The sequence below is a fragment of the Sturnira hondurensis genome, unplaced genomic scaffold (genome assembly GCF_014824575.4).
Source record: "Sturnira hondurensis isolate 20B ecotype Veracruz unplaced genomic scaffold, ASM1482457v3 Scaffold0007406, whole genome shotgun sequence".
Classification (NCBI taxonomy): domain Eukaryota; kingdom Metazoa; phylum Chordata; class Mammalia; order Chiroptera; family Phyllostomidae; genus Sturnira; species Sturnira hondurensis.
In genome coordinates this window covers 1,497,300-1,520,291 of record NW_028080037.1, presented here as the reverse complement: position 1 = coordinate 1,520,291, position 22,992 = coordinate 1,497,300, and the positions used below count along the sequence as shown (strand labels likewise).

Sequence of the window (22,992 nt, the reverse complement as noted above, 5' to 3'; positions counted from 1 at the left end):
ATAAAACGGGGTGGGGGGCAGCGAAGGCATTCATGCAGGCACATGGCCGAGGAGGGGTCGCTGCTGACGCGTCTCGCAGCGTACCCGGCAGCCGCGTCCTTCCTGTGACGAAGGTGGTGTTATGGAAATGGGGTTTGGATCTGGGAGTCTGGGTGAGCCAGAGCAGAGCTGGCCTTCCTGGGCCTGGATCGTTTCCACGCCACCTCAGGGGAGGCCGGGGAGGACGCCTCTGCCAGACTCAGAACAGCGCGTCTGCTACCCAGTGAGCGTAGCCTCAGAGCCCAGAACACACCCGTATGCCGGGGACCACAGGATCCGGTTGCCTTGGAGGTTTCTGCGAGCGGCATTGAAATTCAGGCCTCAGAAGACCTGCCCCTCGGGGAAGCGAGGGGGAAGCTTCAGCCTCCCCTCTTTGATTAACATCGATAGCTTCCACGGCACAAGCAAATGCCTGTGGAAGGCTCTGGGGCTTAGCCCTGCCCTTTCCGGGCCCTGGGTGCATAGAGATTGTGTTTTCAGAGCCCCTGGCTTATTTGTGCAGAAAATGAAAGGATGAGGTGACAATTAACGACACGGAAATGGAAAGCCCCTGAGCGTATAGTCCAGAAGCTTTTACTATACTCTGGAGCTGCTCTGCCCGCAAGTTGTGCCAACAATCGCTTGGACGGGGAGGAAGAGAAAGACCCCTGGCGTCTGGGTCTGTGGGCTTCAGGGCCGTCCGGGTGCCGGCCCCCTCCTCTGGTCACTGCGCCACGCGGTCCTCTGACTGCGGGAAGCGGAGGCGCCGCCCCTCGGAGTCCCTGGTGGACAGAGCCAGGCCTGAGGCTGACCCGGGAGGCATCGCCGAGACGCAGGTCCTCTTTGCAGGGGAATTAAGAACCTCCGCCCTCACGTTCTCGTTAGGTGCAGTGAAGCAGCAACGCCTTTTATAAAACAGTTGGAAGCGTTCCACGTACAAGGAGTATTTCTCCCCAGCTCCGGCCTTTGTCCAGATTCGCAGCCTCGGTCCCTCCCTCTCCATGCCCCGCCCCCCGCCAGGCTGGTGCCTGTCCTGTTGGGGCCCCTTCCTAGCATTGCTGGGCCATGTCCCTTCATCTTCCACGGGTCCTCAGGGTCCGACAGGAGTGGCGAGCCAGCGGTCCCCAGACCCTATTCATCATGGGTCTGCAAACGTCTCTGTTGCTTTCTCCACCCACTCATTCTGTCCCCGCCTTGGTTCCTTGACGCGAGGGCATGAGAACCAGCCGAGCAGTGCCTGTCGGCAGAGACCAGTGGTTCTCAACCTTTCCGGAGGCGAAACCTCTCCCCGCTGTTGAAAACGCCCATCAAGAATGCATCACGCGCTCACTGAACATCCTCTGGGCCTCGCCCATCCATCCTCCCCCTGCAACCCCCGGCGACCTCCAAGCTTTGACCTTTCGCTGTCCCCAAGGTCTTGCCTTTTCCGAGATGTCTTGGAGTGGCCACCATACAGGACGTGACTGTCTAGACTGGCTTCTTCCACTTGTTCATGTGCACCTGAGGGTCCTGTGTGTCTTCTCAAGGCTCAAGAGCTTTTTTTTTTGTACTGAGTAATGTTACATTGTCAGACGGACTCGGCTGGTTCCTCGTCACCTGCTAAGGGACGTCTCAGCCGCTTCCAGGTTTCGGCAGTCGTGCGGAGACGTCCGTGTGCAGGTTTTCGTGTGAACATACGTTTTCGATCCACTGGGTAAACACCAAGGAGACAGTCGTTGGTTTGTGTGGTAAGAGTGGGGTCGGTTTCGTGAGAAACCACCAGGGGGCGCCTGTCTCCCACCAGCAGGGAGCGGGGCTCCCTCGGCCGAGTTTGGGTTTGGCCAGTCTCAGGGGTGCGACCTGGTGCCCGCTTGTTGTTTCGGGTTGCGTCTGTCTGAGGGCACACAGGGGACATGTCGCCTGGCGGTGCACACCCCCCCCCCCCGAGGAGCCTGGTAAATCAGGGCCACGGAAAAACCCGGTTTTGTTTCCGGTTGGCAGACCCTCAGGTCCAGCCCTACCAGTCCCACCTGCGGGACCCCCGTCCTCATGCGCCTCGTGCGCAGACCTGGCCACGCCGGGCCGGCTGTTCCGGCTGCACGGACAGATTTTCACCTCGAGAAGAGCTGCGTTAATCTGCTGAGGCTGGGCAGGGCTCTTGTTTCAAAGCTCAAGTCGACTCTTCCCAGAATCTCAGGTCTTCGCAGAGCCTCTCAACGCCGGTGGCCTGGCAGCCTTCCCAATAGAAGCTCACCCCGCCCCGCCCGCCCTCGGAGACAAATGTAGCAACTGGAAAGAGCGTCCCTGTGTTAGGGCTCAGCTGACATCTCGGGGGGTCTCCCTGCGGAATGGAGGGGTTGCCCAACAGGCTCCTACCTGGAGGTTGGGGCTGACTCTGCTTCCCAGGCCTGTCAGGCTGTGGGCTGAACTCAGTTCCTGAAGCAATGGAACTGTGGCCTGCTTCTTGGCTGACTGTCGGGTGGGACCACACTTGGTGCTGAGGGCCACCGTGAGTCCTGGGCTTGTGTCCCCTGCATCTACACAGCCAGCAAGGGCAGGGGGCAGCCTTCCCACCCTTGGCACGTCTCTGAGCTCCCCTTCCACCACCAGCCTGAGAAACCGCTACTTGGTGTGCTGAGGCCCCAAGATGCCTCAAGCGAGGCATCTCCCTACCTGAAGGTCAGCTGACCTGGGGCTGGTCCACGGGAGTCCACGTGTGTGCGGGAACCGCCACGTGCAGCCAGCCAGCTGTAGCGCTGTGGAACCTGAGCCCTCTCGAGCGAAGTCCAAATGCAGCAAAACCCAGCTCCAAGCAAAGTCACATTTTGTGACATTCATCACGGGCAGTGCAGGTGAGGGTTTCCACGCTGGGAGACCACGGGGGTCAGGACCCGCGGGGCTCTCACGTGCTGACATGTCTTGGACCTTCATCTCTCAGGCAAACCCTGGTCTCCTTGGGGCCGAGGGGGCCAGTGTGTTCAGCAAATCATTTTAACGTAAGACTTGGGAGGGGGCACAGAGAATACACGTGTACTCCCCTCGATCCATTCACACTGGTCTGGGGGGGCTCCCTGAACACACCCACGTGTGAGAGGTGGGCAGTGGTCTCTCACCGCCTCCCATGGTCTGGGAGGCCTCGTTGTGACCACCAGCTCATTCCGTTTGCTCAGCCGTGTCTAGCCTTTAAACCACTCCCCGGGGTTTACCCCCCAACTCTGGGCGGTTAGCAGGATGGGGGTGTGTGTTTGTAGTGTTTTGAGCTGTTACCTTCCTGAGCCGTAGTTTTGCGTGTCAATGGAAGACAAACAGCTCAGCATGTGCGTCGATGAAAACAATGCAGAACAGTCTGAGAGCGGCCGAACCAGGGTGCGAGCGAGCAGAACGGATGGGGGTTTGTCCGCTGCCAGCTGCGCGGCCCCCGTGGACACGACCGGCCGCTGACCTGGCCTCTCCCTCGCCCGTCTCCCTGCAGGGCCAAGGTGAAGAAGGGGGTGAACATCCTGAGTGCCCGGAGCCGCGAGCCTCAGCAGTGGGACGTCCGGCAGGAGGTGGGAGACGGCGGGAAGCACGCCACCGCCACCGTGGTGTGCCAGCGCCTGGGGCCCAGCACACACGACAGGTAAGCACTGCCCCCGTCTGCAGCCACCACGCGGGGTCCTCATGACCCAGGGTCCGCCTAAGAGGCTCGACTGACACATTTGCTGCTGCCTAGCAGCACTACTAACCCTCGGCCTTCACACCTGGGCAGCCTCATGTGGCCCTGGCTGCCGTGGCTCAGCTGGTTGGAGCGTCATTCCATAAACCAAAAGGTTGCAGGTTCGATTCCCGGTCAGGGTTGTGGGTTTGGTCCCTCTCCCAGGTGCATATGGGAGGCAACCGTTCGATGTTTCTCTCCCCCTTCCTCTCTCTCTAAAAGCAGCGAGAAAACCATCCTCGGGAGTGGATCACAAAGAGGGGACAGTGCCGTCTGGCAGGTCAGCCGGAGGGCAGGGCGCTGGTTCTGAAGGGTCGTGGTCCGGGCGTTGGAGCAGAGATGAGTTAGCGAGATTCTACTCTGCTTCGCCAAGGCTCACGCGCCCCCTTCACTGACACCTGTGTCCCCAGGGGCCGTGTCGCCTCCCAGTGCCCCCCCTAGGGGACCGGAGGCGGGCGGCTTGCTTATCAAGTATATATTCGTGGTTCACAGGGCTGGAATTGTCACCACTGGGGATGGATTTAAGGGCAGGAGGTGACGATCGGTGGCAGTATTGCATAAGGACGTGCTGTGGGGGACATCTGGACGGCCATTTAAAGCGACCACTCCCTGGGCCTGGAAGTAGCATGTGCTCACTGTTGAGCGCTGGGAAGACACGGTCACGGGGCACACGGATGTCAAACCCCATGTGACTGTGCCCGCCCCCCAGGGCTCCGCCGTGCTGGCAGGCTGCGTCGTTCCCCTCCCGCGCTTCCCACACCCGTAGCATCTTCATGTAGTGACTGTGCCGTGGGGCTCATTCATGCCACCAGTGCGGGACGGCTACCTGTGCATAGACTGTAACCCTCTGTCCTTTCCTCTGGCTTCTGTGGACACCACCTCTCCTGACTCCTTGTCCCTGTACCACCTCTGATGGCGGTGACATCCCGTCGGGGGGATTTACCGGGACGAAAACCACCGCGCCTGCGTCACGTGGGCCATCACGTGGTCTTCACGGTTTACCCGCGTGGACAGGAAGCTCCTTTCTACGTAAACCTCTGTCCATTTCTCGTCTTGCTCCAGGCTTCTTCTTGGAATCAGAACGTTCCGTCATTTCGAGGCTCTCGGTGCACTGGGTCAGGGTGTTTTCCTGAGGGGATTAGCCACGGGGGACTGTCAGACAGACGGACCCTTCCTGGGACACATGTCCTTCTGTGAGGGCTGCTCCGCTGCAGAGAAAAATCCCACCCCCTCTCACTTGGCTGGAAGCCCCCTCGTCCTCTCCTTTCATGTGCAGCCAACGAAACACCTCGTGTCCCCAACAGCCCCCCGGCTCCGAACCCAGCCTTCACCTCCGTCACCCGCCAGCACTGTTAGGACACCCTCAGGTGAGGACTGGGTGTCCGAAGGCATGCCTGGTCCCTTTTTATAAGCAAGAGATGATGCCGAATTAAATCTCCTGTGTCAAATGCATGGGAATCTAACTAGCCCACCCGATGCGTGTGGATTTTGCCAAGAAAAGAGAACTTATGTAAATAGTTCCTCATGTCACTTCCAGAAGGTGTCTCCAGGGGAGGGGGATGCCTTACCGGCAAGCTCTAAGGAGTCCTGAAGGTCACCCTGTTAGCTCCAGGCTTTCTCCAGAAACCGCTCTGGGCGCGCCTGTGCTTTCAGGAGTGTCAACACGCTGTCCACCGCGCCACCGGGTGTTTCGGCAGGGGGAGCCGAGGTCCGACACTTGCGTTCCCTCGGTTTCAACCCCAGAATTGTCGGCCCCCGTGGGTTAGCGTCGGGGCCGGCTCGGGGAGGCCTGGCCGCCCCCTGCCCATTCGCTGGTGTTAGCTCGAGGTCTCCGTGGCCATGTTTACCTTCGAGGGAGAGTGGACGCCGCAGGACAGCCGTCGGGGTGTGGTGACACGGGTCCAGAGCCGGCTGTGAGAGCCGGGTAGATGGGATGTGTGTTCCCAGCTCCTGTTCAGTGACATCAGCTGCAGGAAGTGAAAGACCCCCCGAGTCAGCGCCTTTTGGTGCTGTTGGGGAGCCCACTCGGCACACCGCGGCGCACGTCCGCTGCTCACTCCCTCGCTGACGGGGATCTCCAGACACCACCGGCTGTCCCCCACATGTGAGGTGCTGTGCCCTGTGTGAGGGACAGTATCGGGCCAGAGCCCGGAACGCTCCCCAAATCACACCTCACCCCATCCTGCCGGGATTGCTGCTCACCGCAGTTTCCTTGGAACCAGCGTTAAATTGTTCTGGCTTTTGAAAATTGGCCTTTATTTTTAGGAATAATGTCTTTGAAATCGTGCGTTTGGGGTGCTTTTATGATGTCCTAATGCGCATTGAGGACAAAACCACGAGAGCTGTTTTAGACCCTTGGGGGCTGGAGCGGGGACAGGGTTCGTGGGTGACCTCGTTGCAACGAGAAGGTAGGTGTCTGTGTGCACTGTGGGGGTTCTGTGAAGCCAGCGGGGACGTTGGTGCTGCCACCTGGGTGGCCACAGCTGACACCGGCTCCCCAGGGAGGGTCACCCTGCCTCCCCTGCCAGGCCCGGCCGAGCCCCACTGACCGCGGCGCTTCACCACACACCTTCACCTGCGCTGGGTCACAGACTCCTGCTTGAATTTTCCTCTTGGGCGTCATTATTGCACGGCCGCGGTTACGGCCTCTGCCGGGAGGCAGGTGTAGCATCTGAGAAATGGGGACTTGATGACGGCCCTACTCCGTGTGTCTCACAGCGCCCGGCACCCCACAAAGCGCCCCGGACCCGTTATTTCCGGGGGGCTCCCTCGGGCTTCTGTCAACGGAGGGGTCTTGCGCTTGGGAAGATGAAGGAAAGGATGAAGCCATTTGCAGGGAGGAAGCGTCCAACTGAATGGGTGGGCCGATGGTTGCAAACGGTTTTTAGAAATAAGTTCCGTCTCTATCGGGGAATGGAGACGCTCACACGCCCTGGAGAAGGGCGCCGGAAGGTGCGGTGTGAACGCGAAGGCCCTGCTGATGTCCGGCCTCGCTGCCCGGTTACGTGGGGGTCTGAGGGTGGGGCTGATGGGACGCCAGCTGCACACGCGGGCTTTCTGGCTTTCGCCCCCTTCCTTGTCTTTTTATTCAGCTCGTTTTCGTTAACGCTCATGCTTCACTGTGATGCTCAGAAAGACGTGTTCAAAAACACGGGTGTAAGCCTGTGCCGCACATCGCGTGTCCCCGGCACCGTCACAGTGCACGCAGGGTTTGCCTCGGGCTGGGACCCCCTGGGACCAGTCTTCCGCGTGAGTTGGCAAGGCTGACGCACCCATCCGAGCTCCGCGGTTCAGCTGCCCTCCGGCCACTCGTGCAGGGGGAACCTACACTCATTCGGAGGGACATCAGGTGGCCTGGCCCTCGATTCTGCACGCCTTCCTGCTTGTCCCCCTGCAGACCCTCTTGGTCACACACTCTGCTGCAGTGTCAGGAGCTGGGTGGCTGAGGGCGACGCTCCCAGCCTCAGGGCACTGTGAACTTGGGAGGGCGGAAGAGGGACAGCTGTGGCCTGTGGGCCCCGGGGCTCCATCGTTCTCGCTTGGACGGCGGACGAGTCCACCCCAGGGGTCTGAGGTGTGTTGTCACATGTTGCTTCGCTAGGGCACGGCTTCCCTTTCTGCTGTGACGTCTCTCTACTCCGTACTTCCTTCTGTGTGCGGAGGAGGGTAGGTAATGCACTCACGCAGTTGTGAACTCGGAATGTACATGGAACAACACGCCTTCTGCTCCCCCAGCTCCCGTGCCCGGAGGTCCACAGGCTTGCACTTGCACTTGCACTTGCACGGGGCGGGGGCGGGGGCGTTCTGGTGCACGGGAGTCCCAAGTGGTTTGCTGCCTGCAGCGCGTCAGAAGCCCCGGTTCCTTCTCTCCGGTGGCTCTGGGTGCCCGAGGGCAGACCACATTCCCGAGGTCTGAGATGGGCACCAGCCCCCAGGAGCCCCCAATGGGCGAGAGCCATGGGCGCTAGGCAACAGAGGAGTATTTTTGTCTTTCTCTGAAGAACAGTGAGGAGCCTGGGAAATGTTTCGGGCATGACGGTGGCCCAGCCGCACCTGTGTCAACAGCCCTCCCTGTGAGGAGTGTGCAGAAGGCAGGTGGGGGCCGCGCCCACCAGGTGCACAGAGTGAGTCAGACTGACCCGCCCGAGGGAGGACCACAGGCGCGCCCTTCCCGACGCCGTGGTCTCCCGGCGCCGGTCTCCGAGAGACCGGGCCCGGCCCCCGCCCCTTCCGCAGCCTCCACGCAGACCAGCGTTTCACAGGACGGCCGCACCCCTCCCTTGGCAAACTCCTCCAGGGGTTTGTTCAGGAGAGATCACAGCAACACGTATTAGGAAATTTTAAAAAAAGAGTCGGGCGAAGAGGCAGCCTCTGAGCGCCAAGAGATTATTCTAATAACTTTAAATTAGTCCTGGAACTCACCCACTGCTCTCCTCCGCGGCGCGGTGACAGGTTGTTCCGCGGGCTGCTCGGCGAGCCTGTCCCGGTAACCTAATCATGCTTTTCTCCCCGTTTCACACATCACATTAATTCTTCATAAGTGGGCCTTATTATTCCTCGCCTGTCCCATCTCAGCGCGGCGCTTTCTCCGCAGCGCTGTGGAAACCAGGCCGGCTAAGTGGCAGAGGCGTCTCATCCATCATGCCTGTCACTGTCAACTCTGGGAGGAAGTGCGGCTGCTTCCGTTAAGGGCACAGGCGCGTCCCCTGACTGCGTGGCTGGCTCCGGGCTGAGGGTGCCACTTCCATGTCTCAGCGGGGGACAGACCAAAGCGAGTCACTCTCTGGGACCTGCAGTGGTCACCAGGGAGGTGTGCATGGGTCTGGGTGTACAGGTCTGCTGTGACAGTCCCCTGCCCCCCCCCCCCCAATCACTGATTCAACAAGAAAGTCGGTTTCTGTTTTGTTTCACGCGTGGGTTCATGAGGCAGGTCCCCTCTGCAGAGGCAGGAGGCCCAGACTCTTCCCAGTTTGTCATGGCAACACCCCAAAGACGCTGCTGCAGTGGACAGAGGCCGAGATGGCTCGTCACCAGGGTGACTTCCAACCCATAACCAGGGACCGGGGGGGAAGTGGAGAGCCGGCCTCTGCTTTTGAAGGCAGGACCCAGAGCTGCACAGGTCCCCTCTGCTCCCATCCTGTGGACAGAACGTAGCCCCAAGGCCACACCTAGCTGCAAGGGAAGCAGGGAAGGGTCGCCATTCCTCCTAATTAGGCAAAGGGGTTGCTGGAAGACGGGTGCAGCGAGTGATGTCTGACCCAGGCAGGAATCCGAAAACACTGGCGAGTGAAGGGGAGGGGACGACTGAGGTGGAGGCAGGTGACCAGGAAGAGGGGGCCGCTTTGGCCTAGGAGAGCGTTCACTCATCAGACAGAGAGCCTGAGGCTCTGAGGTCCCTGGAGCCCAGTCTGGGGGGACATGCCCCCGACAGGAAGGAGAGGGCTTGAGGGCAGAGAGCAACCTGGGCAGGGTTTTCAAACGGTCCACACGCACACAGGGGAACCAGGAGGGCCCAGGGGAGCCGGCCGGCACGGCCAGGGCTGAAGATCTAAGGCCGAACTGGCCCCAGCCAGAGCGTTCCTGGGCTCCCGCGATGACGGCAGTAATGACATAAAAGGCAGACGCCCCTCTCTGCAGCTGCAGTGCCGCTGTCAGAGCTGCTCGGGGCCTGCGGCCTGGCTCCGTGCCACCGCGGACGGCGCTCCCGGCCTCAGGTTCTCCTCTGTGAAATCAGGCTGGGGTAGGATCTGCAGGGGCAAACAGCAAGTTCATTGTAACCTCTGGGCACTGTGGTTGTTACTTAGTACGGCTCACTGAATGATACCATGTGATTCTTATTATTTCCAGCAGCCTTGCTAGGGAGCGCCCCCCCACCCCCCCCCCGGCCTAGAGGCCAGCCCCTGCCCAGCAGGACCCCACCCCCACCACGGCCGGCGGCTGCCCTTGGCCGCCTCGGTGTAGAAATTCCCATCTGGCTCAGTGACCTCTGGTTGAGAGAGAGGGATCTGCCCTTTGAAATCAGCTCTGCTCTGTGTCTGCTGTGCAGCGCTGGGGAAGACACACAACTTCTCTGAGCCTCCGCGTCCTTCTCTCTGAAAGGGAGGTTGGCTCTCCCGCCTCCCAAGTCGCCCTCAAGAGCAAATGAGCTCTCGTGCATGCCCCTCCTCCTTGGCGCCGAATGGCCCTGGTACTCCCGGGGTGGCCAGGGTTCTGTGTCTTGGGTTGGCAGTGTCTGGTGCAGTCTTCCCCCACCCCTCCTCCGGGCCTCCTGGGTTCGGTAAGACCGGTACCTGAGGTCGGAGGGGGTGCAGGGGCCTAATTCCCCTACAATCCCACCAAACACAGATGTGACAGGCACTGACAGGCTCTTAAATGGGGTAACAAGAGGAGGAGCCGGCCCCTACCTCCACAGAGGGGTGCGTGTGTTTCTAAAGAATGCACATCCTCGGAGCAGGGGGCTCCCCACCGAGGGGTGAAGGGTGCGGGCAGAGCAGGCGGCGGGAAATAAAAGCACACTTTTTATCGTCCGTTTACACTGTCGGCTTTTTATCAGCCAGGTGGCACCGAGACAGAGCCCGCGCCTGAAGCCGCTCATGGCAGACGGCACTAAAACGCGCCAGGTAAGTGGGGAGATCAAGGCAGTCGGCAAACAGCTGGTGGGGGCGATAACATTCTAGGGGCTCCTGTTTTTCCTGTGAACACTTAGTCGCACTGGGCTTGGATTAATTTTTCACTGTCTCCTGGCCGCCTCGGATGGGACTTCGGGTGCGCGGCACCTGGAGCCAAAACCAGGAATGACAAAAAGGAAGAAAAAGTTATCCAAAATCGGAGGCCCACTTCAGCAGCACGGACGGCACTGCTGCCCGCCAAGCCCCTGGACTCGCTTTGTTTTGACCCGTTCCAGTGATTTTTTTATGCCGTTAACGTGAGGCAGGAAGGCGAGACGAGGGATCGACTGTGGCCGTGTCCCGGGGAAGTAGCAAAAAGCACAGAAGCCGGAGCGAATGCAGCTGGGGCCCCGCTGTCCCCGGAAACGCTCAGCGCCACGGAGGAGTGGGAACGGAAGAGAAAGAGGAGGCGAGGATGGAGACACGCATGCATGCACACGCCACGGCTGTCCCACGGAGAAGAGACACGGAACACGTTCGGACACTTCCCTGGAGCTCAGCCATCTGGGGCGCGCTTTCGGCTGTGGAATAATTACCTGCCCCGCGTGTGTGTGTGTGTGTGCGTGGGGGGGCCTTCACAAGTCTTGCTTTGAGCTGCGTGTCGGGAAGGACCGCTCTGATGAATGAGTCTTGGGTTCGACTTCCTTCCTGAATCTGGCCGGGTTTCTCCCCGTTCTCATGCCTTCGCTGCCCGTCAGGATGCAGGCGTGAGGTTCAGAGGCTGGCGGGGCAGCTCCGCCCGAGACCCGGGCTGCGCCTTCCTTCCTGCTCCTCCGTCTTCAGCACTGGGTCCCCGCCCTCACGCTCCCAAAATCACATCTTATTTATGTTCCAGGTAGGACGAATGGGGGGAGGTGGTGGCCCCTGTGACGGATGAAGCCTGGCCAGGTCTGTCTGCTTTGGTCAGAAACACAGTGGCTTTCTCGTCGGCTGTGACAAAGGACAGGCGAGGGGGGGACCTCCTCCCACACCCCTCCCCACCCTCCCCTGAAGCCCACACTTCCCCCGGTTGTCCGGTTTGGGGAGTGTGGACAGCCCTGGGTGCCGGTGTTATTGCGAACTATTATGATTCTGTAGGGAGTGATCGCTTTGACCAGCTGTTACTTTGTTACAGGGTACTTTTCCAGAAAATAGAAAAGCCGGGACAATCATGACTCTCTTACAAAAAAATGAACGTGTCAAAACTTAGTTAACCAGTGATTAATGAGGGAGGCTGAAACATGTTATAACCATTCAGAAGAGAGGTTCGGGAGCAGAGACACACATAGGCCACGAAACAGACGTGTACACAGGGGAGAAAGCTCCTTCCACGTGGGTGAGACGAGAAATCAATCGTCCCGCCGCCCGGCACATGTATTTGCACATCTGCCGGCAAGAATTCTGTACCGTGCTACCATTTATCTATGACTCATTGAATTGTAAAATAACTCCAACGGGACGAAAACCACACTGTAGATAACAGGAATGATGCATTCTTTCTCTTTCTTTTTTGGTTCTTTGTCTTTTTTTATTTTAACTTTTGTTTTATTCTCTTTGTTTTCCCCTCTTTTAGTTTGTTGTTGTTGTTGTTGTTGTTTAGTTTTTGTCCTGTTATTTGTTTATTTTTCTCCTGGAAAAAAAGTGTGCTCTGAACACGCGTTATTTCCCACCGCACACTCTCAGCAGCCTCACGGTCCACTCCAGCCTTCATGGCGGTCCCCACGCCGCGCGACCTCTGGATTCTCAGAGACTGGCACCCACCTCCCCCGCCGTCACCCGGCCTTGAGAGGGGGTCGCAGAATCAGCTGAGCCCCTGTGTCTGTGAGGGTGGGGTCAGGGCTCTTTCTTCTGGAATTATTTGGGGTGAGGAAGAGTGTGCCATTGAAGGGGGGGGGACAGGTCTGTAGGGCCCGGTGCTGGGTACTCAGGGGGTTAACAGGACCCGTCGGCGGCACATTCTCCCGTTCAGTGGCCACCGCCGTCTCTGAGTCCTGTCCCTCAGGTGAGACTCACCTCTGCCTCCGAGAGTGGGCAGGTGACAAGAGGCATTGCAGCCCTCTGCCTCTGTGTGCTGGAGATGTCACCGTGCTTTGCGTCCCATAACTGCCCCGTGGGCCCTGGGCGGTGGTGGCTGTGGCCCACGTGAGGACGCGGAGATGTGAGGAGTCGGCCAGGCGGCCGCCGATCCCTGGAGCTCAGCTTGTGCGGTCGTCGTTGCTGATGTGACGGCGATGGTGCTAAAATCCTTGTGTTTTATTGCGCAGGGAGAGGCTGGTCCCAACTCCTGAAAGGTGCTTTAAAACTCAACCTCGCTTGTGCTCTTACACAAATTGTTTATGGAGCTATAATGTACACACCAGAAAATCCACCCTTTTCAGTCTGTACTACGTGACGGACTTGTCCAGGCCTCACTCTGCTGGGACACTTGCCTCACCCCAAAGGAGGCCCCGACTCAGCCTTCTGGACATTTCACGTAAATAGGAACATGCGCGACGTGGCCCCCGTGTCCGGCGCCTCTCACTCGGTGTCGTGTCCCCAGGGTCCTCGTGCTGCCGCCGAGGCTGTGTCAGAGCCTTGATGGCTGAGTCACAGTCCACTGTGTGGATGGCCCACGTGAGCCTCTGTGCCCCCCGCCCACCCGTATTGTGGTAAAATTGCAGATAAAAGTGAATACGCAGGCTCCAGCACAAATAACGCCCCTTCTTTACGACACAATCATCAGTGTGTCATTCTGCAGCGTAACAACAGCACACGCAGGCACGCCCTGGGACACTTAGGGGGAAATGTACCAATTAAAGCGATGAATTATCACACCCCGACTGTTACCCTGCCCACCACCCTCCGCAGGCGCTACTTCTGCCGGACCCTATACTTGACCTCACGGGGGAGGTGAGTCGACACATACGTAGGGAAGTGGTCGCCACGGTCAAGTTCACTAACCCACTGTCACCTGCACAGGTGCGCGCACTGACAGCCTACTCCAGGCAAATCTCACTCACACACGGCAGCGTTATCACCGCAGCCCCCTCACTGCGCGTGCCCACCACGCGCCCCCGGACCAGCAGCCCCGCGCTCCTGGGAGACACACCCCGAGGCCCCGAGGAGCCTTGTCCCCCAGCCTGGGAGACCGTCCCGCAGAGGAATCAGCCCGCCCTGGGAGGGGTGGACGCTGGACGCCGGCAGACCCCTCACGCCCTACTCCCACTCTGCCCTCCTGAACTGGCCACTGATCTGTGCAGGGTTTTGTGCTCCTGTGTTGAGGTCACAGAGCAAATCGTAGCCTTCAGGTCCTGCCCTCCCGGCCTGTCGGACGCCTGGAGAGGCCACCCTCCTGGCTGCAGACCCGGGGTGCTCGGCGGGGACTTCAGGTGCCTGGGGCAGAGTCTCCTAAGTACCGTGCGTGACATCTGTCCTAGCCGCAGGACACACAGGCTGTTACTATTCAGTCTGTATCTCATATTGCCATCGTCTGTATCTTCTACTTCAATGCACTTGTTTCAGGAGAAAACTCTGTATCATTCCCATCTGTCAAACACCCCGTGCCAGTGGCCACGACAAGTAAGAGGCAAACACAGAAATAAACGCAATCGAATTCTTGGCCTGGGGCCCCTGCTGCACGCTCCGCTGCAGCCCCGTGATCCTACAAGGCTGCCCCTCCCCGGAACGCCCCCGGGAGAGCTCTCGTCTTAATCCCCGTCTTTTGTAGGAGCAGAAGGGCGCGTTTGAAGTTGGAATGTAGGTCAGGCCTTGAAGCCAGCAAGCTGCCTGCCTGCTGCCTCCCGACCCGGGAGCCCCACTTAAAATCGTCTTGAGAGCTACCTGCTGGATGGCACTTCCGCGGGAACGGCCGGGCGAGCAGATGGCGGGGGCTTGCCCCACCCGGCGCGCAAGGCCTCAGCAAAGGTCCCTGTCGAGGGGAACTCCTGCCTTCTTCCTCGGCCAGCGCCCCTGTCCCCTCGGCAGAGCTCCACGGTGCCCACTCCCGACTCGCTCTCTCCGGCGTGCCCGCCAGTCACACCCCCCCTTTCTCCTGGTCCCCCATCCAAAGCCCTTCCCACCTTTGATGCCTGCTCCTCACCTGACGGTGAATTACCGGGTGCAGAGGATCCCCCAGACAGATTCTTGCTCTGTGGTGGCTGGGAAATTCCGTTTCTTTTTCTGTCTTTTTAAATAATCAAGACAGCTATTTAGAAAGCAAATACATCATAAAAAGCGTTACTCCAAATAGAAATGATGGGGGAGGATTTATTTTTAGGGGATTATTGGTCATCTCCTCCAGTTTCCCGGAGTCTCGTCAGTGGAATCCTGGGGCCACAGACGAAGGAACCCACACCCAGGGGCAGGCCCCAGAGGAGACGCGTTCCCTGAGCAGGGGGCATGGGGTGACAAGGGGCATGGCATGAGGGGCATGGCGTAATGAGGGGCGTGGCGTGGCAAGGGGCGTGGCATAATAAGGGGCGTGGTGAGGCGAGGGGCGTGGCGTAATGAGGGGCGTGGCGTGGCGAGGGGCGCGTGGCCTCGGTCCAGGGCTGGCTGCAGACTGGGCGCACCTAAGCAGCGCTTAGGAGACAGCGCACAGATTTTTCGCTGTCCTTTGTGCCGCTGCTGACACTGCCATCTGGCGCGGTCTCCTCGGGCAGCACTTCAACGGTGGGCAGATTTAAATGCCTTGAACCCACGACTCCCCGGGACGCTTGTGAGAATGTGGCCCACGGCCCGTGGGCCTCCACGCTCAGACATCTTTCACGGCGTCGTCCGTAATGGACTGGAAACAACTGGTTGAATAAACCCGGGCACTTCCCTTCCATGGAATATTATATAGCCATTTTAAATGAGTTATGCCTGTAGCCACTGGTCTGGAACGCGCTCTAAGAAATATTGCTAAGTAGGAAAAAAATGCCAGGGACCCAGCCGTGCGTGGGGCGCCCAAACGCTTCAGGGTAAAATATGAAGCAAGGGTTCAGCATCCAATTTCATGGGTGAACCTTGAGGCCACTGTGCAGCAGAACAGCCCGGTGCAGTGGGACGCACAGGTCCCCAGGGCTGCCGGGTTCCTAGCGACAGGAAGTGCAGTGTGTGTGCGGGCATCAGGGCTGGGGGAGGGGACTTCAGCTCTAGTGGGGACACAGATTTTTCGCAATGGATGAGTCCTGGAGACTGGCCATGGGGACGGCTGCCTAAGAGTGAATGAGCCGCTGGACTGTGCCCTCAGTGGCCGAGATGGTCAGTTGTGTGTTATGTGCGTTTTACCAGAATTAAAAATAAGGCAAAGGAACATATTTGTAACTGGGTAGCAGAACTCGGGAAAGTTCTTCGGTGGGAGGGGACTTGAGAAACTAAGGGTCAGGGATGGAGAGAAACTTTGTTTCACCAAGTTCTTTTCTGTAGCATTCGGACTGTTACTGGGTTTGGGCCGCATTGCAAGGCATCTTTTTAAGTGTCCAAAAAGATGGCAAATAGCGAAAATAGCCAAATGTACTTCACTTCAGCAGCGTGTGTTATAAATACATGATGCACGCTCACATGTGATTTATACCATACATTTTTATTAGCACATTATTTATATAGTGTGCGTCTGAAAGACCTGTTTGGCGGTATATATCTAGCGATCCCTGACCTACTTCGCAAGACCAGACTTCGGCTCCGTCGTGGCTAAAAGGATTATTAGCTGCAGGGAGGGAAGGGATCGGACTTGTATTTTTCCACTATGACATAAGCAAGTAAAACCGCCCAAGTGCTGTCTTGACTTAACTACCCCTCGGTGATGTGTGAGACCCGACCCGGGCACCTTCCTGGGGTCTTTCCCCCCTTTCTTCTTCATCCCTGGTGGCAAGAACATTGTGGCAAATTTGGAGAGGAACTAACCCGAAAGAGGCAGGGAAGGCAGATTGGAGGGCAGGCAGAGCCAGCTGCAAGCACGCCGTGTGGACGGTCCTGGGGCCTCTCCACCCCCGCCTCCTCCGGAGGGCGTCTGTGCAGCCACATTCGGGTCCCGTCCCAGCAGCCTGTCCACACCCCAGGGGCCTTGGCACCCCTCCGAGTGTCCTGGGGGGCCGCTCGTCCGCCCGTGGGCACGGAGACAGGGGGCAGGGGTGGAAAGAGGTGCAGGGCCCGGGGCCTGAGGACCCCGAGTCCAAGTCCCTGCCCCTCATTTCACTCACTCCCACAACACGCACAGACTCTTTAGCCCTCAGAGGGGGAAGAGGATGGATGTGGCGTTTCTCCGTGCCACCTCGTTCCAAGACCATTTCTCGCGGCGGTGGCGTTCGCAGCGAGTGCTGGCCGCAGTGACCGCTGCTGGCCAGACACCCCTCCAAGCAGTGTTCCCAAAGTCCCACATCCGATTGTTGGTGTGGAGCCCACGGTGACATCCCATCACCGAGTCTGTCTCTTTAGGGACCATTTAGCATGTGGGTCCCGGCCGAACCATTTGTCATCATCAGACAGCAAGAGGCCCGGGCCCTCGGGGGCTCTGAGGACCGAGAGTCNGACAGGGGGCAGGGGTGGAAAGAGGTGCAGGGCCCGGGGCCTGAGGACCCCGAGTCCAAGTCCCTGCCCCTCATTTCACTCACTCCCACAACACGCACAGACTCTTTAGCCCTCAGAGGGGGAAGAGGATGGATGTGGCGTTTCTCCGTGCCACCTCGTTCCAAGACCATTTCTCGCGGCGGTGGCGTTCGCAGCGAGTGCTGGCCGCAGTGACCGCTGCTGGCCAGACACCCCTCCAAGCAGTGTTCCCAAAGTCCCACATCCGATTGTTGGTCTGGAGCCCACGGTGACATCCCATCACCGAGTCTGTCTCTTTAGGGACCATTTAGCATGTGGGTCCCGGCCGAACCATTTGTCATCCTCAGACAGCAAGAGGTCCGGGCCCTCGGGGGCTCTGAGGACCGAGAGTCTCCTCGTGACCAGCCGGGCTCTCTGCGGCGGGGTACGCTGGAACGCGTCGGCACGCCTGTGCAGTTCTCGTGTGCACCGCATTCCTTCCCTAGAAGCAAGCTCCCCTCCCCCTCCCTCCTCCCCCCCTCCCTTGTGTCTTTCTCCTCTTCTCTCTCCAATCAACCCGAGAGAAAGCTCTCTGCCCTCAGCCGGGCTGGAAGCCTGGTGCTTTTCATTTTTGAGCCAGTCCCGTGTGGGGGGTGGGCTGTCCCCATCACTGCATGGACCTCCGCTGGCACGTGGGATTTGGGACCCCACCTGGGTGTGTCTGGAGCCTGTGTGGGGACTGAAGTTGACCAGATCTGGGCTCAGGTCCAGGTTCACGGATGAGTCAGGTCTGTCCTAACGCCTCCCAGTGGGCTGAGCAGAGCCATGCTGCAGGGCCACCATGAGGACCGGAGGTGTCACCGTGCGTTAGCCCCCAGCGCAGGGACAGGCTGGGGGCCGATGCAAACCGTCGTTCACTGCCCCGGGCTGCATCCCGGGAGCCTGAGTCCCCTCCTCCCCGCAGTGGTCCCTGCCTGGCCACAGAGCCCTGCAGGGGGCGCTGCTGCTGGGGGATTTCAGGGGCAGGGAAGGATGCGGGGCTCCCGTTGGTCCCCCCAGTGGGAGCCCCAGGCAAGGAAGCAACAGGGGACAAAGAAGTCCAGCCCAGTGAGGCTCTGCCCCCGTCTCCAGGCTCCGGTCGGCGCCTCTCTGGGATGGAGCATCACCACGTTCCAGGATTGGTGCCGAGCCAGCTGCGCGGTTCTGCCCCGGCGCCAGCAGGGTCCCCACGAGCTGGAGGCCGGGCCCAAGGAGAGGCACCTCCGAGGGTGCACTTCAGCCGCCTCCTCTGGAGCAGGTGCTTCCCACCGTCACTAGCACTGTCACCGACGCCACCCTTGTGTCCAGGAGAGCGCCATGGTCTCCAGCCCGCTCAGCCCGGAGTCCGGGGAGCCCACCGCCAGGAGTTTACTCGGAGATGAAACGGCAGACTTCCGACAGATTTCTCAGAGGACCCGGCTCATTCTGGCGGCTTCGCTCTCTCTTCGGCAGCTTGTGCGTCACCTAAAAATGGCTTTTTCTGAGCTGGAGGTCCCCTTGGAGCCCTTGCCAAATAGTTCCGGCGGCGGTGCCTTTGGTGTGAAAAGTCTCCCTGCTCCCCAGGATGGCTGCCTCCCGACTCGGTGGTGATGGCGACGGCGACCTCGCATATTTTCATCCAGGACTTGCTTGCCCGATACCAGTCCCCGGCCCCGCCACAGGCTCTGTGGATGGCTCACAGGGGACACATTGTCACGTTGGTGCTCGACCCTGCCTGCCTCCCAGGCACGGCCCACCTCGGGGTCAGGACACAAGGAAGCGTTTTTTGTTTTTTAAATCCAAGAGTGAGATGTTGCTCCAGGTCCCTGGGAGGAGGTGGGGACGCCTCTGAAGGCCCCGCTTCCCAAAGCGCTGACCACGGTTGTGGAGACCATGCCCGCCCGTGTCCAGAGTCACCGCGTATTAGTGGGTGGAGGATCTGGACCCCGAGCACATATGTCGTCCTTTCACGAAAGGAGAATCCGAGGAACCCTGTCGTGCGGCTGGGATCGACGACATTCCACAGGAAGACAGCGATGGCTAACATAAGTTCTCCCCAAAGAACGTGGTGGGACCCCCACTGCAAAGAGCGGGGTGGGGGGGCGGAGCACCAGTGAGGCCCCTTCTCCAGCTCCAGTGAACCCCGCCTGCTGGGAGAACGCGGCAGGAAGGCGTCCGCATGCAACCTGCTCAGCCTCCACCTGTCTTTCACGAAATAAGCGGGGAACCGGCGGCGGGTTCGGGGGGCTCCTTGTGGTGGTTGTGACCCACTGTAGACAGGAAACATTCACTTCTGTGTCCCTGGTGCCAGAGGACAGCCCCGGGCACACATGGGGACTTGGGAAACAGTGGGTAGCTGGGCACCTGGGCGGGGGGCTCAGGGGCCGAGTGGACCCCACTTTCTATTTTGTAAGTAAGCCCCCCACCACCCAGTCCTTTTAGTTGGAGTGTTGGGGCTGTTGCCGGGGCTGCCGCCAGGCCCTCGGCCACCTGCTCCGGCCACCGACTGTGAGTGGTGCCAACGCACAGTTCATCCAGCCCCGCCACTGTGGCGTGGCAGCGCGGCGGGCGTCACCCTCAGCTTCTGCAGCAGGGCCAGCGGCTGCCTCCTGTGACAGCCGGAGAAGGCAACCTTGCAGCGGTGGCCCCCAGCGCGTGTCCTCGCTGGAAGGTCTCCAGTGGGCTCCACTTGCCGCGCTCCTCTTGGAAGGCGTTCAGCCCTTCTGGAAAGGCTGATAGCTGCGAAGGACGCTCCTGCCCTCGTCTGCGGCTGGGCACCGACCGCCTCTCCCTCCTGCGGGGAGATTAATGGGAGCCTGACTCGAGGCAGGAGAGAAGCGAGTGCGTATCAGGAACTCGGTCCGGGAGCGATCACTCATTCATTATTCATCCCGCAAACACGCTCCGAGCCCCTCCCAGGAGTCCGCACCTCGGCGCCTCACGAGGGTCTGACCCTGAACCAAACGCTGTGTTCGCTCTTGTGGCGCGTGCTTTCGAGAGGGGGGAGGCGGGAGCTGAACCCGGTGCTGACGAGTGCGCAATGTGCTGTGTGCTGATACCGATTAAGTGGCTGGCTGAGCCGAGGGTAACCAGGCGGATGCTGGGATGGGGCCAGGAAGCGGGGGTCTCTGTATCACCCCAGGGCTGCCAGAGTGGAGCAAACTGGAGAGAAGATGGCAGAGAGGACGGTGTGTTCCAGGGGAGGGACATTTCATTGTGAGGACGCGGGAGGTGGCCGGGCAGTCACTCCTGGACGTGCCATGCCAGTCCACTTCCATGGCGGTGTTGGTGCCATCCAGGAGCCCTGGTGAGCAAAGAGGGTCCGTGCCCTGGCCAGGCAGTCCAGTGGGTTGGAGTGTTGCTCTGTCCACCAAAGGGCTGCAAGTTCGAGGATTAAAAAACCAGTAGACACAACGCTATTCCTCTGGCGTTCTACCTGGCTCGCCCTGCGAGCAGTAAAGTCAGTGAGCGAATGCAGATTCCAAGTTCACGAAGGCGCTTCAGGCCAGAATGCGGTCGACTTGGAGTCCCCAGCTCGGCCCAATTCTCCGGGAGATGGGTCTGGTGGGAAGGGTGGTCATGGCTCCGGAGGAGGGAGACCCGTGGTGCTCGGACATCCTGCTCTCCACAGCCTCGTCCACAGGGGGTCGGGCGCTGTCTGGTCATTGGTCAGCACCGAGGTCTGAGAGGTCTCCGGGTGCCTACCCAGTCTCTGAGGGGCAGTCCCTGAGGTGCCCGGTGCCCCGCCCCTTGGCCCCCATTGCAGGAGACTGTGGCCAGGCCAGGGTGTGTCTCCATTGTCCGTCAGCTGATCTGGGATGGGGTGGACCTCCCACCGCTCTCCCTCCGTACTCGGGCCCCGAGGGCAGGGTGGAGATGGGGGCAGGCCCTCCGAACCCCATGCTCCGCACCCCAGCCGATTCTCCCTGCCCCTGCCACGTCCGGCAAAGTCAGCAGGGGCCCTGGCACTCCTCAGGACTCAAGCAGAGAGCCGTGTTGACCAGAGCCCTCATGAGTCACCTGTTGCTACGTGACCAACGGTCCCAAGCTTACTGTCTTCAGACAACTATGGTTTTTCACAATAAGCAGGGCGATTTCCCCACCGGTTTTCTCTAGGCTCCCGTGTGGAGCTAAACTTATCTGGTCCAGTAGGTTGGGGCTGGGGTGGACAGTCCTCACTCTCCCCAGGTGGTCTTGCTTTGAGTGTCTTCCCAGCCAATTGGATCTGAAAGGCTGGGTGGGCTCAGTGCTTCCCCCTGCTGTGGGGACCATCAAGGTTGTGCTGGGGGGCCACCACCATGAACACAGAGCCCCCGCTGAGCGGTGTCTGGGGCCACACCTCCTCCACCCAGGCAGTGAAGGTCCTCTGGCAACTGTACTTCCTTGAGAGTGACGTAACTTAGCTAAAATGTCAGCTCCTTGAGAATGGAGACCACGCACACCCCTGGTACGTTAGGTCCAAGGAAGCCCCAGGCTCCGCTGCAGCCTGCGTGGAAGGTGAAGGCCGGCGAGAGCGCAGGATGGAGCCCCGGCGTGTGGCCGACGGACTTCTGGGGGTGTGGTCGGGGCACGCACACAGAGGGGTCCAAGAGGGTGGGAAGCTTCCGTGAACTTTCTCCCCACCTGCCAATAGCACCACTTCCCGCGTCAGGGACCGTGGAAAATTCACTCTGGCGTCAGCCGGGGTGTCCTGTCCATCGCCGCTTCTGCCGTAGGTTTTCCTCTTGAGATTCCCCTTGGCTCTGACCTACGCTCCGCCTCCTTTTCCCTGGGAGGGCTGAGGCGTCTGTTAAATTCCGCCTGACATCACAGCAAGGAGAGATTGCTGCTTATTGCTTGCCGGGCAGGAAGATACGCTTCAGCACCAGGGACAGCTCTGGGCCAGCGAGAGCACAGCGTGGTGGGGACCTGCGGGGTCCCTGGGAGGGTCCGAAGAAACTCTCCCCAGAGACACCTGCTTCATGACATAAACTGGAAGGAGGAGGGATAAAACCACGCCTGGCCCAAATGGTTCTGTCCCCCTGGAGCGGTCTCCCCGTCACGAGCAGCCTTCCCACTTCTTTCCACAGGCGTGAGGCAGTTGGCTGTGGGTGGTGACTTTGGACCTGAACCCCATGACGTGCTATGGCGGGGGTGGGGCAGCCCCCCTGCCTTCTCAGCACACCCCCAGACTCCATTTATTTACAGGACAAAGTCCGACAGCTAAGATGTTTGGAGAGCCGGGTTCCCAGTGCTCCAGATTTTATCGTGGCTATTGGCAGAATTTATTTGCTCTGGAGTAAGAGCCTTTTTTTTTTTTTAGACACTTTTGAAAAAATATTTTCACTGCAATAAGTCTACACTATTGATTTAGCAAGTGGTGGTCCTGAGCGGTTCTCCAGAGTGATTCAGGGGTTTAAATTCCTCTCTTTTTCACTCCAGCCTCACGACGCCGTGCGGGGCTGGCAGGAGAGCCCCTGGTCCCTTCACGGCGGAGGCTCAGAGAGAGCCGGAGGGCCCTGCCCACGGAACCACGGACACACGCCTTCTCTTCTCCGTCCCCATCTGCCAGCATAGTGCCTTCATTGTGCTGCGGCGGTGGCGTGTCTGCCAGGGACAGCTGTAGAGTGACGGCCCTGAATGAGTCCCACAGGGGACAGCACAGAGTCCCCACCCTCCTGGGGCTCGTGCACAGGGAGGGGAGCGCCTGGCCCACCCCCAAAGGGCCACGTTTTAGAGGTGGCTTTAGGTAGCCTGACCTACAGCCCCGGAGAACAAGGTAGGCCAAGACCAGCTGGGGACACGCGGAGTTGACCTTGTGGGCATTACCCAGGGCCCAGCTCTGTCCTCAGTGCGTGAGACTCTGTGGAGTGAGGAGGGCTGGTGTCCCCACTCTGCAAATCGAGAGAAGGAGGCAGATGGTCCAGACGCCCCTCCCTCACTTTCCGAGGCAAACTGTCCTCTCTTGAGCTTGCATGCATTTCCCCCAGAGGAGCGCCCGTCACCCCGTAAATCACGCTTCTCTGGGCCGCACTCCCAGCCCAGATCACACCAGGAAGATGCATGGGTCCTCCCATCACCTCCTGCTCCAGCCGCTGAGCGGAGCTGAGGCGGCAGGTGAGGCATGAGCATTCTGGCTGTCGGGGAAGCCCCAGAGCCTGCGTGGGCTCC

General features: G+C 59.8%; 1 protein-coding gene across 1 annotated transcript in view; it reads left to right on the top strand.

Moving 5' to 3' along the window:
• Positions 1-22,992, top strand: part of TMEM132C (transmembrane protein 132C) — a 147,100-nt gene that overhangs the window by 86,775 nt on the left and 37,333 nt on the right. The window contains exon 3 of the mRNA XM_037051869.1: positions 3,470-3,616. Coding sequence (XP_036907764.1) covers positions 3,470-3,616 — 147 coding nt within the window. The remainder of the gene's footprint in view (positions 1-3,469; positions 3,617-22,992) is intronic.